The sequence below is a fragment of the Ictidomys tridecemlineatus genome, chromosome 12 (genome assembly GCF_052094955.1).
Source record: "Ictidomys tridecemlineatus isolate mIctTri1 chromosome 12, mIctTri1.hap1, whole genome shotgun sequence".
Classification (NCBI taxonomy): domain Eukaryota; kingdom Metazoa; phylum Chordata; class Mammalia; order Rodentia; family Sciuridae; genus Ictidomys; species Ictidomys tridecemlineatus.
In genome coordinates, this window is record NC_135488.1 from 77,229,085 (window position 1) to 77,247,711 (window position 18,627).

Below are 18,627 nucleotides of genomic sequence, written 5' to 3' on the forward strand. Positions count from 1 at the left end.
ACATCTTCCCTCAAGTAATACTTTAGCAAAAGAGGAGGGTATAATATGCTATGTTGTGATAAGAAAAATGTATGGAAACCTCCCCAGACACATGTTATTTATTTGTAAGTAGGACTTGATGTGGAGGAAAAGGCACATTAGAGAAGTAAGGGAGAGGAGGGGACGTGTCCACAGTCAACTGGGAGGAGGTGTGGCTGGGAACAGGCTGCTGGATGTTATCACTGGCTCAGAACCCTTCTGCACAGATTGATTCCAACAGAGACAACAGGAGAACATTACCAAAGAGCAGCCTTCTGTTCTCTCTGGGAGCTTGTTTAAAGACCTGGGTCCTCCAGTCCTCTCTCAGGAGGTCAGAAGAGGCTCCAGGTGAGTAAGAGTCTGTGCCAAGGCAGGGCCAGAGCAGGTTCTGCCTGGAGGGACAGATGAAGGAAGTCGGAGAGGGAACCTGAACTTAGACAAGTCTGCGTGTGGGGACCCTGCTCTCACTTCCACCCCAGGATCTGGGACTAGGGTCAGCAATGTAAAGAAAAGTGTCACAAAGCCCCAAGAAAGGGCTTTATGGTAAGGGATTTCCCACAATGTGTGGGCTTCTCATCAGGAAGTAAAGAGGGCCATGTCCTTGGAATGTCTAGCAGAGGATGGAAAGAAAACATCAAAAAGGCATTCAGAGTAATTTCTCCATGGGATGCACCCTGCCCGACTGGAAGACGTCTCTAGTCCTTCCACGTCTAAGATGCTACTAGTCTGTAAGTTAAACTAGATTTCTCATCTGGCCCACTTGACTCACAGGGAATGAATCTACAACTACAGATGATCTACAGATCAATTATGGGGCCACTTAGACACAAAGGAATTGGTGAATAAGAAAATGAGAAGGGATAGTTTCCCAGGAACACTGTGGATCTAGCTACCTTCCATGAAATATACGACATAAGTCTCCTTCTTAACATCTTTCTCAAATGGGCCTCAGGAAGGATTGGAACTGTCCTCCTAATGTACCCATCTCTTTATAGTTCCTCCCTACCCCCTCCATGGGAAGATGAGGAGATAATGGGACTCTAGACCTCTGAATTGGAAAAGTGCCACCTCTCTGCTTGCCTGCTCAGCGTGTCCCAGATACCAGCTGCAGACAGACCTCATTAATGTCCTCACTAATTGCATTTGCTTTTGCCAGAGCAGTACCTGACCTGAAGATATACTCAGAAGCCTGTTCATCTTTAATTGTAAGACACTGTAAATTTAGTAGTAGCTAGTATGTGTACGTGTGAATGTGTGCATGCACGCGAGTGTGCATGCGTGTTGGAGGAGAGTAAGAAATTCATTAAATACACACGTTGATTGTAAAATGAGTCCCTATACCAAAAAAGTTAAAATGTATAAATAAAAAAAAATTTTAAATTCAACTTTGCTTTGGAAACTAAGATAGTGAAAGCCACCCCACTTCCTAAGATAAGGCAACTAAGGTGAGATGGCTGTAATAGAACCCAGGGACAACAGAAAGAATACTGAGGACAAGTAATTTTCTGTGAGATGTGAAGGCAGAAATGAGGATGCTGCCTGAGGAGGGGAGGCTGCCAATGTCGGTACTTCACCAAAGTGCCCAAAGACCCTTCACTAAATGGCCCAGGATTCCCAGGCCAGCCTCCACCTGGCCATGGGGCCAACAGACACAGTGACATCTGAAGAGCAGCTCTCCAGGATGCCAACAGCCCAGTTGCTGCTTGGCTAGCAGCAGTGCCTATGGTGGGCTTTGGAGTGAGGCCCATCTGGGTTCCAGCCCAGCCTGAGCCGCAGGTGAACCCTCTGGAAGGTACAGAACAGCCCCACTTGGTTTACCTTCCTGCCATCGCCAGACAGTGATGGTGTGCTCAGGGTCCACTCCCACAGACACCAGCAGCTTTCCAGTGGCGCTGAAGTTGACGTAATTCACCCCCTTGGAGTGGAAGCACCGCAGCATAGAGAGAGTGTGTTTGGTCATAGCGTCCCATATGTGGATGGAAGGTGTTGTCCCTGGGTGTGGAGAAGCACAACAGAAAGCAGTGGAGCCCAGGCAATGCTTGTGTTTGTTTCAAAGTCTTCCTTAAACAAGTGTTTGGGGGATATTATGGCTAATAGAATAAGAGCCTTACAGTCTGACCTGGCCAGAAAATACAATGGAAAATTGCTATTGAAGCAAAGCCCTATGGACGCTTACATCTAACACACATACACACACCAACACGCTTGTGGAGGATCTTATACAAAGGAAACTGGTGAGATCAGTGATTTGTATCTGCAAGTCAGACAGATACAATCAGCAAATATGATACATTGACATGATTTTGCTGTGCAGATTCAAACTACTCACGGATGGAGTGGCCTTACCTGGGGCTTCCGTGAAATCACCTGCATTGGGTGGGCAATGGCAATGAGGAAGCATCAAGGGAAAACAATAGCTAAAATAAGTCATGTTTCCAATAGTGAAGCACTCAACACCAGCATCAGAAAGTTCCAAATTAAATTTAAAAATGGACATGGGTTCAATGGAAACAAGCGGAAAGGTACTTTTGTAAGAACTGCCTTTGAAATGACAAATTAAAAACAAATAACAAACAAACATTTTACAAATGTGACTCAGTCCACATTTGTCCTCAGCAGCTTCCTAGAGTACAGAAGAGCGGGGCACACATACTGCCATCTACCCTTGCTGAACACAAGCACCAGGCTTCAAGACATGGGGGTCTTCAACACATGGGGCCTGAAAAATTATTCTTGCAAGTGCACAGATATGGGGACCATCCATTTATTTACTCTCAGACTCTGATATACCTTTCCTTTTTTTCAGAATCACCAATCGCTGAATGTGAGAACTTAGGTGACAGCAGATACATTTAAGGCTGAAAAAATCAACAGCAACATCCGCAAGATGAGTGTCAGCTATGCACCCCCTCTCCCAATAACTGCTACAAAGTTGACGTCCCTGCTCAGTTGCACGAGCCTCAGCTGCTGCATGGCCCCTACCTATCTGGCTTGTGGCCACCACGTTTCTGTACTTGGGGTGCTGGTTCACTGTGAGGCAGAGGATGTCGTCCGTGTGCTCCAGGTAGAAGCTCTGGCTGCCTAGGAGAGAGGTGAACAGTGGAAACTAAAGAACTTTCAAGAAAATCCCTTAGCTTCATGTGTAATTTTTGGAAACTGCTTGTAAGAAGCAGCTTAAAGCCCCCCAATTCTTACTTTAAAAGTCATTCTTGGAAAGACAGGAGTTTGATTATTCTTCTTCTTTACATAATCTTTACAAGGGCTGGGAGAAGAGCCAATGTCTGTCATCTAGCATACTCAAGCTCCACCTCAGTCCCTCTCCCTGTTCTATGTGGTGCCAGAGCACAGTCCAAGTGTAGAGGCTTCCAGAGCCCAGAATAATGAGGGTGAGAGTTTTCTCCTCTCCATGGTACAAGGTTGACAGCCTCTTTATGTCTGCTTCTAGGCAGGGGAGGGTGAGAGGCCTGGAGAGAACCCTCCTCTGTGTAAAATGGTACTATTTAGCGTGAAGGAACTTTGTGGATGAGAAATACTGAGGGAACCCTTTAATCACTTTATTTGCCAAGTATAAACCCACTGGTGTGCCCAGGTGACATAGGTCAAGGCTTTATCACCAAAGCTGAACTCAACATGTTGCAAAAAGGGGAAAATCGGAAAGAAATACTTTATTGTCCATCACAGCAAATGGATTTGCTGACTTCCCAAAGCGGCCACTTTAAACCCACTTGGATACCCCAAAACAAAAAAGAGAATGATACAAAAGGAAATGAAACATTAATTCTAAATTAATAGGTGGCTAGAAAATTGAGAAAATGTGTAGAAAATTTTAAGACCTCTTTCCCCAAAAGCGACACAAACCAATATGTGCCCAGTGACTTCCTGTCTAAATCTAAGCATGAATAATTTGACAGAACTAACAAGGAATATAAAAACTTGAAAAAAGGTTTGTTTTGCGATATGAAGACAAAATGCTGACATATTTAAATTTGGAGGTAAAGATAATGGACGACTGTTACATTAACTTCTAAATGTTTCTTTTTGTTTGAAACATTTCTTATTTTTTAATTAAAGTCATATGGTTAAAGGACTCCTTGGGTATTTTTGTTGGTTGGTTTTTATTCTCATTGTACATGTAACTCAGGAATCAGAACAACAACAACAGCAACAAAAACTTGAAAAATCCAAACTGCTGAAAACTAATGAGAAAAGTCGCCCTGTGCTTTCTGTCTGTTTTGGTGTCGGGGAGTCTCTCAGCTCCATGCCCTGTTCTCTCTGGCTTCTCTCCATGTCTTTTGCTTCAGCTGTTGGAAACATGGATGGCTCCCAAGTCAGGCTGGGCACAGGCCAGAAGGGAAGGGGACCTCGACTCCTGGAACTGAGTCTGGGCTCCTCTAGGACTAAAGGATACCAGCCTTGAAGCGAGTGAAATGGCTCTAAAGGGAAGGAGAATGGTTAAGCTTCAGGCATCAAAAGAGTGGGAACCAGACATCAGGGTGGACGTGACGAGCTGGGTTGAGAAGGTGGCTCCCACCCCCTACCTGTGGAGAGGTTCTGGACGATGCCGGCCGCTGCCGTGTGGAAGATGATGTCGGCCCCATCGTTAAGATAATGCAGGTTGTTGCGGCAGTCAAATCCTCTGTAGCCAAACACATGGTCCAGAGCCAGCTCCTGCATGCACACATGTACACACACACACACACACACACACACACACACACACACACACACGTTAAAGCTGCTCCAAACCCATAACCAGGAGCAGCAATGCACGCTACAGGACGGTATGGCTAGTAAGGGCCACCACTCACTGAAAGCATTTTGCCTCTTGACTGAGATAAAATGCAGACCTTTATTTAGTTCCCTGAAATGCTATGGGTGGCATAGAATTTTAGTGACTTTTCAAAATAAGCCAGATTTACTTCCTGGATTCTTAAGTAAGCTAAAGTGCACTGATCTGATGCCCTGTCAAGGTGATCTGGAAGTCCTGCCTCTGTACTTGGCCTGCCCTTGATGCTCAAGGTGAGCTAAACAGCAGCTCAGGTTTGTTTTGAGAAGTCCCCTAGATATAGCTGGGATGGGCAGAGCAGAATACTGGGGCAAATGCCATGCTCATTCTGTGCTCATTCTGTCAGTTGGCACTTGCCCTACAAAGCTTCTGCACATTTAGACTTTTTCCCCTCCAGCAACTAGATACTATTCTGGGTTTATAGTGTTCTCTCCCTCCTGTCTCATCTTCTATGACAAAGAGCAGTGGCTGACTCAGATCAGTTCTTAATTCCATTCAACACACACATATTGGGCAGCTCCTCCATGCCTGGCACTGTTCTGGTTGATAGCATACAAGGTTAACAGGATGTGGGTCCTTTTTCTGATTTTGGCCCTTACTCTCTCCAAAGTTCGCCAATTGCAAATATCAGCTTAATTCTCTTAAAATACCATGCCACCTCTTTACTCAAAAACATTTGCTGTCTTCTACTGACCCGGGAGAAAGCCCAAACTCTTAAAGTTGGCCCAGTGGGCCCCATTCCCACACATCTGACTGCTGCACTCCTTGATCAACTTGACACTCAAACCACATAAGCTTTCTCATTGTTATGATTTTGCTTTTTCAAATTCTCAACTGGAAAGCCCTTTTGCTCAACTCAGTCTCTACCCACCCCTCAGACTCTCTGCAAGGTACGTCCCAGATAGTATGTGTTTAATACATGACTCTGCTCCTGGAGTGAGTGAACTATGGGCCCAAGCTGGACCAGTCAGTCTCCCTCAGGCATTTAGAATTGGGAGCAATGAATTTAATTTGTGTTGTGGTGGGGAATCACAGGCAATGAGCTTGGAAGGTGGCTCTGGGTAAGGTTCTGAAACCATGAACTTGAACCCTATTAGTAATGTGAGAATCTCCTGAGTCCTAAAGCGTAAAGAAAAAACTCTAGGGTAGCAAGCAGGTCTCTGTGAAAACAGCAGGCTCACTGGAGCTGATCTTCAGGTCTCAATGACTAAGCATGAACCCTTTCACTCACTGGGTTGGTGGTCAAGGACCTGAGAACTCCTTTAACTTTCCTGCACCACCACAGTGTCCCCATTTGCAAGTAGATACAACAGCACCTACCTTACATGTGAAAGATTTGTTTAAAATATTTCATGGGAAGTATGAAGCATAGTGCCGGCACATGGGAAGTTCTCATGCAACATTAGAGATAGTAAATGAGCTCTCCCTGTGCAAATGTTCACGTGCCCTCTCTCCCAACTCTTCCCCTTTCAGCAAGGGATACCAAGGGCCTGAGTGGTAGGAGGCATAGGGCAAGGGCCAGGCTTGAAGGACATGGGGCATTTCAGAGTTAGTACTGATCAACCTGGTTGTAGGGCTGGGGAAGGAGGAATGTGACCTGGATGTGAATCTGGTTCTGGGGATGATGGACACAATGCCATGTAGAAGGAGAGGGGACAAGAGAGAGCTAATGGGTTCATTTGAGATGTCCAACAGGCCATCTTAGAACGTTGATATCAGAGCAAAAGCACAGTAACTTAACCTCCTCACCTCAACCAGTTTCTTTTTTTTGGTGATATTGTTCTTCTGGAGTTTTTCAGGCTGGGGAGCTGCTCGGCTAACAGGTGGTCTGAAACAGAGAAGTCAAAGGAAGCACAATGTTGAACAAAAGGCTGCTTGCTCGTGACTGGCTAAGGCCGGGCTTTTTGATTTTCTCCCTGATCAGTGGACCCTCTGCCTGGTGTTGTTCTGTCCTGCCTACTTCCCTCACCCTGTCCTATAAAAAGTGGCTTTTGACACAAATGGTCCTATGTGGTTCCCCTGGGTTTGTGGTGCTGAGCTGGGCTCCTGCATACCTAAGGCACCCAGGTCAGCAGCTGCCCCTCCTTCCCCACCCGGCATTTTCCAGGGAGCCAGGAGGAACCCCTGAGCTAGAAGGGCTTGTTTTAGAACTAAGCAGGAGCCTAAGTTAAAGTTCACTTACTGAACTCACTGGCCATTTTCCAGACAGGGATGTGCCAATGCTGTTCAGAATCAGGTGGTCAAAGTTCACAACATGGTGTGAGACAGGACTCACAAGCCAGGTTTTGGAACTGGCCCTAAGGCCACTTGCAAAGTGCCCAGGCTGTTCTGGCCACACCAAAGGGCAAGAGGGAAGCAAAGTACTGACAGAACTTTGCTCTTACCCTGCCCTATACCTCAGGGCAAAGATCTGCACTATTACCATACCAAAGGTTGCTTTTCCCTTCTCAGTTTAGGGGATTGAGGCCTCCAAATTCAATGAAGAGATTTTATAAGGAGGAAATCTTAAAGGTCCCCTGCTTGAGTAGGCCAAAGCTTTGTGGCAAAGGGTTCCCTTAAGTCAAACTTCTCTAAGATTAGGAAAAGAGGGTGTTGGGGGCTTGGGGGTGGGGTGGGGGGCAGGAGAACTGCTCCACTCCTGCTGCTCCTTCCAAATCCATTAGTTATTGTTCTGGGGAAACGCAAAGAGAAAGGATTACCTTGATCCCCTTGGAAGCAGCAAACAAAGCCAAGTGAGAAACTTAGTACAGTTTAGAGCAGCATTAGCAACCACCTCACTCATGCACAAGCACTTTCCAAGTGAACACATTCCTGTGTGGCACAAACCATGCTTCCCCAGCATGCCAGCAAAGAACTAAAACAGAAATGAAAGAGTGCACCAGTCTACAAATTCAGAAAGCTCATACCCTGGCGTCTCTGGGCAAACTCTGCACTAAAGCGCCTACGGAATGGGGAGAAAAAAAGGAAGCTTGTCAATGCTTCCGGCAAGCTCTCTGCGGCTTTACAAGCCTGGGGACTCTGCTTATTTTAGAGTGTGCTGGGGAGAAACTTGTTGTCAGAAAAACAATGACATCCTCCTGGATGTTGTAGGGAGTTATGCACAATGGGTGCTTTGTTCCCAAATTAAGTTCGACTCATAGTTTAGCCCAGTCTTCCCAGTGTTTCTCGGCAGGTCGGACTGCCTGCTGAAACAGCTCGTGGATTTTTAGTGCAGGAAAAAACAAGGTACCTTTATTTTCTCAGAACCTCTTCAATCAAAACATGTTATGTAATCATAAGTGATAATTGGACCAAATGGTATTATAATCACTACTGAAGGATGAGGAGAGCACACACCCCCGGCTGACATCATTGCCACCAAATTGAGCAAAAATCGCAAGGCTGGGGCATGCCAGTTCTCACAATTAGACACTTCCTGCACATTAATTATCGCTTCCCAGGACATCTGCTCTTTCTTCTGTTTTAGTGGGACTTTCAAATGAAATCCGTGGGTTTCTTCTTTCACCTAAAAATGTTTAAGTGGATGACAAAAGCAAGCCAGGGGCTGTGATGACAGCAAGAGGTCACTGCAGCGGCAGACGGTTCGGTTCAGGGAGGCATCATTTAAGATTCAACACAGGGCTCTTTCCCAGGGTGCACATGGTTGTATAATATGCAGCATATTATACAGTGTAGAGAGAGTATGCATACGAGCACAAACGCTGTGTACTTATATATACACAAGATTGTATATATACACACAAAAGGCAATCGGTGCTTTTTTTCCACCTTGATTTTCAGTTAAAAAAAAAAAACACTGAAAAGTAAAGCAATCTCAGAACATTTCTTTCTTATTTCACAAGCATATGTTTACAGCGGTATTTCTTCAAAACTGAAGATGAGAGGAGCAAGGGGGAGAAACCTGCGTTGTGGCAAATTCAGGGGGTTCTAATAGGTAGTGACCCTTCGCGTGTGTGGGTACTGCATGAACACTAGTACTGGATGCTCACCGAACACCTGTGGTTTTCCAGAGTGCTGAGGATACTTACTTGACAATTCCCTGCCTCCAGAGGAAAGCAAGTTAAAACACAATACAAGTATTAAAGGCTTCTTTCCAAGCATCTATAAACAGTGTTCGTAACATCAAACGTGGGAGGAACTGCCAAAAAATCTCAAACATAGCCAAACACTGGAGGTTTAGCATTTTTCAGCAGATCTGAATCTTCCAGATTTAGATTCCACTGGAAATGTGATGCTGAAAAGCTTTGCTAAGTGGGAAGGAGTGGAGGGTGCGAGGGCATTCACTCACTTTTCAGAACCATAAACTCCTTAGAGTTGGGTGTTCCCATTTGGCCCAGGATGGGAGAACCAGGAAGACCGTGAGAGCTACTAGATGTTGGCAGGAGACTCCACAAAGTTAAGCACTCGAAGGTGAAGGGGTAGAGAATCACTGTAGGGGGTGGAGACCCAAAAGGAAGGAGGGCTTTGAAGGGAATCAGGAAACAAAGGGGAAAAAGAGCTTTCACTGAGCAAGAAATTGAAGGATGGAGTCTGGCGAGAGAGCAAATTAGATTAATGAGGGTGATGGACAGGCCTGAGCTCCAGAGAGTAGAAGAGAAGCTCTGCCGGGGCAGACAGGTGATGGCAGGAAGCCCAAGGAGAGACCTATGAGGCCGAGTTAGGACCTGGTGCTGGGTAAGGAGGTGGCCCTGCTCTTGGGCTCAGTGCTGGGGGTTAGGAGGTGCACAGAGTAAAGGTCACTGAAGATCATTAAAGGTCATTGAAATAGGTGGCAAGCTCTGTAGGCAGTGTAGAACCATGAGAGCGTCAATCTCTGCTGTTCTTCCACTGCTTTGCAGCCAGGCTGCTGACGAGAAGTGTAGACTCAGAGATGTGTGGAGTGTAGTTCTAATGCAGGGTCTCACCCCACCAAGGCCCACAGGGATGGCCCATGCCCTGGTTGCTTTCCTATCTCCTCATCCCTCCTCAAGATGCTGGACTGGCTGAACAGGAGGAGGAGCAGAGCTCACAGCAGCCTGAGAAGCACAGGGAGTTCGGAGCCAAGGATCTTAGGGAAGCTTCTGTGATGGCTGAGTTGTAAGCCAAGAGGAGGTGCTGCGAAAGCCAACTGGGGGCTAGGGCTCAAGGGCTGGAGAAACAGAGAAAGAAAGTTGCTCCAATGCAACTTTCAAAGTTATCAAAGTTGTTTTGATAAAGAGGGGTCTGGCAGTGGGGAAACAGTTCCGATTAGCCACAAAATACAACTTTTGTTTTTAGTGTTAAGTCAGACAGTGTTTAATGTTCAACATGCTTTTTGAAGAAATAACTTTGTTTAGGTTCCAAAAATGGGCCATAAAATGCTCCAAGTGTTTTCAAAATGTCTTGGGGAATCCAGCTACCTTTGGATGATCTTAGGTAGGAACCAATACATGATCTGCACTCCATTTTAGAATTGTTCTCCAACAAGATTTGTTACCCCATGAATGGACTTCTGAGACTCAAATGAATCCCCAGACATTTACAAAACTGTGTTTGCACATGTGTGGAAAATGAGGCATGATTTAATTTGATTTTCAAAGAAGTCTGTGATTTAAGAGCAAAATAGAGAAAAGCCAGAAAGGGTGATAAATTTGAGAGAGAAATTAACTAAGATTTGCTGTTCTAGGATAAATTCAGGTTTAGGAAAAATCTCCAAAGCCACGAGGCTCTCTGTTATCAAAATGAAAGGACCTGGATTCTGTTAAGTATATTCCCGTGTCTTCCAAAACCATCCACTGAGCTGTTCCATGGCAAAGTGGAGTTAAGGGAAAAGCATCAGGCAGGAGAGAAATAGAATATCCTGAAATAAGCCCACCATGTTGAAAATACTCTTGACTGAAGCCTATGACAAAAGTCTTGGATTTTTGTGAGGGGTGGGGTACAAGTGATTGAACTCAGGGGCATTCGACCACTGAGCCACATTCCCAGCAATTTTTTTTTTTTGTATTTTATTTAGAGATAGGGTCTCACTGAGTTGCTTGGCACCTCACTTTTGCTGAAGCTGACCTTGAACTCGTGATCCTCCTGCCTCAGCCTCCCGGGCTGGGATTACATGCATTTGCCTCCAAATGGCTGTTTTGTTTTGTTTTTAGTGGGAATAAAGTCTCAGAGTTGGCCATTTTAGGTGAGTGTAAAAATATCTGGATACAAATTGAGGGGATAAAGGATAGAGCAGAAGGAACTAAGAGTAAAGATGGGCAGATTAGTGAAGAGGTCACTGCAGTAACCCAAGGGAGGAAGGATGAGCTTGATCGGCATAGTGGTCAAGGAGAAGGAAATAAGCAATTATTTAATAGAATATCTTTGAAATGGGCTTCACTACACTTTGTAGGGGATGAAGTAATAAAAGTAGTTCGAGTGGAATGCCAATTTTCTAGCTGGGGGTCTGGGTGGATGACGGTACTATTGATAGAGACAGGAGAAGAGGGTTTATAGGGAAGATGATGGCTTCACTCTGGACAAGTCATGCTTCAGACATCTGCAAGATGGCTACAGGAGTTGGAAGTTCAGCTAAGGGATGGGACTCAGAGATATGACTGTGGGAATCATGAGCTGATAGAGGAGACATACGAGATTCATCAGGTACAGGGTAAAGAGAAAAGTCAGCCAAAGGTGAAATCCTGAGGGCTAACACTAAATAAGGGACTGGAAGATGAAGCAAAGAGGGACAATGAGGAGAAACAGAAAAGCAGGAGTAGGGCCAAGACAGGTTGTTCCAAAAAGGTGCAATCTGTACACGTGGAAAAATAAGATTAAGATTACGTACCCCATTTGAATCAAATGTATGATATGTCAAGATCATTGTAATGGTGAATGAAAATGGTGAATGAAAATGGTGAATGAAAGAAGAATGCCTAAACTGCACTGTCCAGTATTGTAGCCACTGCCACGTATGGCTATCTAGGACTTGAACTGTGGCCACAACAAATAAAGATGTACTCTAACTGTAAAATACATACCAGATTTAAAAAGCCTAATAAAACTAATTTAGAGGATATAAAGTAACTCATTTTAAAAAAATTATAGGTTGGCATAATATTTTTAATACACTGTGTTAAATAAAATATATCATTAAAATTAACTTCACCATCTCAACCTTTTTAATCTGGCTGCTAGACAAATCACACATGGGGTTCACATTATATTTCTATTACATGATACTCATCTGAAAGAAAGAGCGTTGACTAGATTAGGGAATTAGAAAGTATCCATGTCAGGAGAATGGCAGGGACAGAAGACAGAGAATAAAGGAAAGACTCTGTGAATCCTGTACAAGAAGGGGAGAAGGGAAGGAAGGAATATGTATGAGAGTGTATGAGATGAATTGAAGGCTTTGTGGGGGAAGGAGTTGGGTGGGAATGAGAAACACTGGAATGTGTTTCCTGGCGGGGAACATGGATCCAGCTAAGGGACAGTGACACCAGACACAGAAGAGATGATGAGGGAGAGGGACACGGATATCAGCAGAGGATCCAGCCTTGAATAAGAAGAGGGACTCATTGTGTCTAGGAAGAGAAGGGAGGATGTAGAAAGCAATACAGAAGAAAAAGAACTGTCAAGATGGAGTTCATGTGCAATGGCTTCTGTTTTCTCAGTGACAGAGGGGAAAATGGCTATCTGCCAAACCTAGGGGGCAGAAGGTTGAGGAGGGGGCAAAAAATTTGGCTGACTGCTGGGAGGATGGCAAAGCAGCCAACCAAAGAGAAGAATAAAATGAACCAGAAGCATACAGACTAAGTGGAGCTAGCAACATGGCATCTCTGTGGGGTCAACCTGCACTAGGTGTGGTTTCCTAGTGGAAAAGTAGGAAGTAGGAGACTACAGGGGTAAAGGTCAAGTGGACTGGGAGAATGACAGTGGGCAGGCAAAAGAGCCAGGCTACATACGAGGGGGCTGATAAACTCAGGGGAAAAAAATGGAGGTGTCTAGGCATCAGATGTCTTCATGAGAATAGAAATGTGTGCCGAGAATGAGAAATCCAGAGGAGAGAAGGTTAAGTCACTGAAGGAGAAAGAATGGGTGAGGATGATGCACACAAGGCATGGCAGGAGCTGGGGTCATCCAGGTGACATTAGATGTATTCCTCAGACACAGGAAGTTGATAAATGAAAGAAACAGGGAGGAGCAGAAGATGGCAGAGTATTAAGTGAATGTCAAAGGAGCAGGAGGGAACAGATTTCGGAGTGTGCCATTACACTTTGAATACACCCACAAGAGTATCCCTCCCCTCCTCGCTGTATAACCCATTAACATTATTTTGGGGGCATAAACTGAGCATCCAAACAATTGCTTCTACAAATACCTCCTTGGTGACCACATTTTTACCCACAATTGTAGAAAGAGGTCAGTGATCCTGATGGTAATCCACTCCCTCCAAACAGTATCTGTGAGCTTTTCAGAGAGCCCACTGAAACAATCAGACATAGTCTACAGGATGCTCCCTTGTGACAGAAAAGTGCATACTTATTTATCATTTTTAAAAATCTCCATATGTGAATAGGTTTCATTTAACTGATTAGGTTGCAGGAGTGTGATTTCCAAGGTACTTTAATCTTAAAAAAAAAAAACCCAAAATACATTTTCTAGCACATTCCCTCTACATTTTTATGCCCTGACACACTCCTTGTGATAAAAGGTGAACAAATTATCTTGTAATGAATAGCAGCTATAATTCCTAAAATTGTCAGTTATATGAAAGTCACAGCTTTGCTTCAAATCATGACAGAAAACCAAGAGATTGAATAAGGAAAATCACTTATGAAAGTAGCATTAAATTCACTTTAAAAAATCAACTATTTGAGTTTTGGTGGAGTTACCCAGCTAAACATAGGCCTGTAAAATAATTTCAGCATTTCAGGGTTTAATAGATTATATAATTTCAGTTCCTTGCACCCACCTTCGTAAAAAGAACAACCTAGCTATGCTCTATCTGCTCAGAACAGCTCTAAGGGCGGAACCCTCACAGAATTATGGGGAGGAGCAAGAGAGGAGAAAGCAGCCTAGAGAGGGAGGCTCTGGGGGAGAGGCCTTGCAGGCCTATGGCCCCATGCGCATGCGCAGTCACACTCTCCCGTGAGGGCTGAGCCAGTACGCCCTACGCATGCGCAGTCACTCTCCCACCAAGAGGGCTAGCTTAGCGTTTGTGAAACAGATAAGCGATTGCAGGGCTTTGTACTAACTCTGTAAGGTCATTCCATCCTCACAAATGGGATGGATATGTAGGATTAAAGGTTCCTCCTTGTTTACTGGACCAAGCTTCAAGTCAAGATTTAGCAGTTTCCATAGGTCTCCCTATGGTAAATTGGCAGCGCTTGCTTAGCAAGATTGTCATTTCTTAGCAACTCTAACAATAGGAGCTTACAAAGCAGCTGTTGATGGAGGATGACAAAGGGCCTCTGTCCAGGCCCTCAGAGCTGAGTAAAATGCTAGGAGAGCAGGCTGTTAACTTGCCCATTGACATGGGTGGAGGGAGCCACTTCATCATGCTCATCATGCCTCAGGCAAGCTTGACATTCCCACACAACCACTGATTAAATAAAACATTTCTCAAAATTGGGGGCAGGTTCTCCCAGAAGATTTCTGTCTCCAAACATAGCATAAAAGGTTAAGAGAAAAACTGGGATTGCCTATATATGGTGGTTTGTTTCAACTCGAGGAAATTTGTCTAAATCTTCCCTATTTTTTTAAAACACTTCTGCCACTTCAGAGAGCCTGTTGTTTCATTGTAAATTTGCTGACAAAGAAGCTTTGTGTGTAGAAGACTTGTGATGGCAGTAGTAACACAGAATTTTTTTTTTTCAGTTCTTTTTGCCTGGGGTTAAATAGATTTAAACCAAACATTTGAATTCTTAATGAACACATGATAAAAAGCTAAAGAAACACCAAGATTGTTCAACCAAATGTTTTTTGACTAGTCCCATAGCCAGATGGGGCATCCTCAGATTCTAAATGCAACACATGGTTTCCAAACAAAGATAAGGCCAACCCACCGGTGCTAACAAAATGAAGGTAAAAGTCATCAGTGACAAAGAATGAATTGGCACAGAATCTGGGTCAGATTTATTTATTTATTTATGAACTATCAAGAGAAGCAGTCTAGGTAAATTCTTCCATTCACTCAGGCGCATAGCTGAACTGTGACCCTCAGGGAACCCAGAGTCTTACCAAAGTCTGCATCTGGTAGAATTTTAAGTATCCTGATGCCATGGACCCATACATAAAGAATTAAAGAAGGCTATTAATATGAGGCTAAAACAACAAAAACTGGACAAACAAAACCCCCATAACATTTCTTTATAAACCCACAATGTGCTGTTTTCTATATAGGACTTCCTTTTTTGCTTAGGTTCAAAACCTATACAAATGAACTCAAAGAAAGAGCTGGAAGATAAATTTTAGGGCCAAATCCATTGAGCCTTAGGCACGGTTTACAAAAATGTCTGGGAAACCTTGGTGCCAGAGTGGAATTCTAAAGTCACTGGAGCTGGTACCTGTCACTTCACAAATGAAGGCACTGCCACTTAAAAAAAAAACCCTCAAAATCTGCCTTCTCATTTTGCTTTGGTAAAAGTTCCTTGATTTCATAAGGAACATATGCCTCAGAGTGAATATGTACCAGAAGGACTGAAATATTAATGTAAGAGAATATTCACAGATTCCTTCCCTATAATCCCCTGCTAAGAATAATCCTGGCACTGCCACCTCCATGTTTCTTCATGCTGGAGGCTGAGGTGGATGGAGAGTGAGTTGCCTTGTGGTAGAAGACAGTGTGTGAAGTGAAAACTGTTCCTTTCCCAATCCTCACAAAAAGGACTGGAAGAGCGATTCTACTTTCATATCAATATGAAAATAGTTAGCCCCTCATTGTTGCTGGGGAGTGGGAAAGGGTAAGGAGAGAACTGGCAGAGCCCTGCAGGGAAGGGCTCTTCAGGATCCTGATTCGCCCACAGGTCCACAGTTGGGGGTTATTGAAAAGACATGAGCTGCTGATAGCTGGTATCAGCCAAAATGTGGGTAAGTACTGCAAGGGGCCACAAGTACCCGGAAATGAATCCCTGTCCCTGGGACTGTGGGAGGCACCAGTCATCCATACATAGGAAAAGAAGCTTTCAGTATGTATGACTGAGAAAAAGGAGTTGCCTGAACCCCAAGATCTCTCCTGAACACCCAGCTGCCCAAATTCCCTCCCAGAGAAAGAGGAAAATCACCTTGAATGCTGCTGAGATGCATCCTGGAGGTAGGGGCCTTTCTACTTCTAGCCATTGTTTGGATTCTCCTCAAGGCAGAAGCCAGATGGGGACCATAACCTAACAGCTGGAAGGATGGGCAGGGGTGCCAATTGCTTAGAGGTGGAATTTCCATCCTGAACTTTTGCATTTTAAAGACAAGGAGTCTACAAGATCTCAGACTTTGATATCTAATCCACGGGTACTGGAAATGGTCTTAAATGAACTTGGTAAAGTGTTAAGGAACTTTTTCACGGAGTGCCTGCACAGTCTTGGTTTTAGACATGAAACAGTTTATAAAACACGTTTTGTTTGCAGAGTTCTTCTCAAAGAGCAGAGATGATACAGCCAGAGAGATGGCCAAAGAACCATCCCACTGCGCTGGGCCTGCTGAAGCCTGATTCTGCTGAAAGTAAAGTTAGCTTCTCTAACCTCACGGCAGATGTGTTGTTACTAGAACTGCAATGTAGTGCTCATCCCTCCTGGGCTCTAAGGCACATATTCAGACTCTTCTAAACATTTGGGAATGTGTTTTGGGTGGAGTAGATGGTAGAAAGATACAGAATAAGATCTTAGGAAAATAATCAAGAAATCCTATTATGCTCACAAAAATCTTATAATTAAAAGCAATAATGGCAATGTCATTATGTCTTAAGCCACCCTGTTTTGGATTGACTCTACTCTGTAAACTGCCCCTTGGAAAGTTATAGTTTTCTTTGCCCAGGGTTGTAAATTTTAAATAGAACCACTTATTTATTTATTTATTTATTTATTGGCGGTGGAGGAGAAGGTACGGGGGATTGAACTCAGAGGCACTCGACCACTGAGTCACATCCCCAGCCCTATTTTGTATTTTATTTAGAGACAGGGGTCTCCCTGAGTTGCTCAGTGCCTTGCTATTTTTTTTTTTCCCTCCTGAGGCTGGCTTTGAACTCACTATCCTCCTGTCTTGGCCTCCTGAACTGCTGGGATTACAAGTGTGCACCAGGGTGCCTGGCTTGAACCACCTTTGAATGACTTAAGACATTAACTGATGGTGTCAAGTATTAGATAAAAAGGGACTAGATAAACCCTGACTCTAAGGCACCCTAATCAGTGATCTCTCTTTAGTTTTTCAGAGCTCTTGACATCTGATGGTTTTCAGGTAACAGTAGAGTATACACCAAGAATTTGCTAATCTTATACTTTAATTAAAAGTGGACTAATTTTTAACTTGCAGGGATATAGTTGCTTATATCTCAAGGATATTCTGACAGAAGAGAAAAAGAAAATGCAAGCCCTGGATACTGAAGACCCTGCTCAACACATAACCTTCCTTCCCATTGTCCTCTGCTGCCCCGCTTTCCATAAAAATCCTTTTACACACCTTAGCTCCCTGCCACGGTCTTTGTTTGGGAAATGACAGCCTTGCTCATCTTCTCAGGGTCCACCCTTAAGTAAATCTGATTTCCTTCTCACCAACTCTCATCTCTCAAGTATTGGCTTTTGGGCAGTGAGCAAATGGATCTGGGTTCAGTACCAGTAAGTATGATTATGTTTTATTGGGGCATTCTGGGAATTTCAAAAACCATAATAGTGGCTGAGGAAATGCTATTAGTTCCTGATTTACGTAACCATGTCTAGTTTCCATACACTCTAAAACTAAATAAAATTTACAATCTTTAACTTTTGTATTGCCACCTTTCCACAGTTGGTATCATTATATTATTATGTGAATTAAGCAGATTGGTGTCTGAAGTGAGATTAAAAGGAGTTGCGTGGTCGTTGTGGCTCAGTGGCAGAGGGTTTGCCTCATACATATGAGGCACTGGGTTCACTCCTCAGGACCACCTAAAAATAAATAAAATAAAGGTATTGTGTCCATCTACAACTAAAAAAATATTTTAAAATAGAAGGAGTGGAGTTTTGTTTTAACTCTCATCAACTCAACTTTTCTTACAAAAGTCAGAGATTCTAGAACTAAGTCACAAGGGGAATTGAAAGATGCCAAAGTCTTCAAATTTTGGAACAGTAAGAGTAACCAAGTTGGTATCAATCCTGTCATGGACTTTTGCTTTTAAAAAAAAATGGCCCAAGATGGAGACAAATTTCAAGTTTAGAATTTTAACACTGAGGATTTCTAATTTAAAACATGTATTCTTTCCCCCTTACAAGTAGCTGGGCCTTAGAACTGTCATTTAGAAAAATAAATATTAAAGATGATGTTCAGAGGAGTGTGAAGAGAGATCCTACAGAATAGGAGAAGATCTGAGCCATCTGTGATCGTGATCTGTGCATGAATCCAATTGAAATGGAAGCCACTGGGTGGGAAAGTCTGGTATCTGGGAACTCCCAGCGGCACTCCTGCTGGTTTTAGACTACCCAATACTTACGATATCCTACCTAGCTCTGCCAGGTTCCGCACTGCCCTGGAGTTAGGGTAACCCCACAGAGTCACACAGCCACACAGCCTCTCAGAGATAAGTGTGGCTTGCCAAGATGCCAATCAACCTGTTTGCTGAAAGTCCCCTGCCACACCAAGAGGCAAGACTCCTCCTGCTGAAACCTTATCCCTGCCTTTGATGTACTCTCCCTTAAAAA

The 18,627-nt window shown here is 43.9% G+C and overlaps 1 protein-coding gene across 11 annotated transcripts in view; it reads right to left on the bottom strand.

Annotated features, from left to right (window-relative positions):
• Eml6 (EMAP like 6) overlaps positions 1-18,627 on the bottom strand; it is a 255,296-nt gene that overhangs the window by 13,824 nt on the left and 222,845 nt on the right. For 7 of the 11 annotated variants that reach the window (XR_013428978.1, XM_078029164.1, XM_078029165.1 and 4 more), the window contains 5 exons: positions 6,554-6,632; positions 4,557-4,686; positions 3,001-3,099; positions 2,365-2,385; positions 1,837-2,010 (listed from right to left, as the gene is read on the bottom strand). Coding sequence is in view for 9 of the 11 variants with exons in the window: in XM_078029164.1 (XP_077885290.1) it covers positions 1,837-2,010; positions 2,365-2,385; positions 3,001-3,099; positions 4,557-4,686; positions 6,554-6,632 (503 nt within the window). In the remaining 2 variants the exon portion in view is untranslated. Of the gene's footprint in view, positions 1-1,836; positions 2,011-2,364; positions 2,386-3,000; positions 3,100-4,556; positions 4,687-6,553; positions 6,633-7,503; positions 8,848-18,627 lie in introns of those variants that run through there. The other 4 variants (XM_078029167.1, XM_078029166.1, XM_078029168.1 and 1 more) reach the window with 4 other exon arrangements.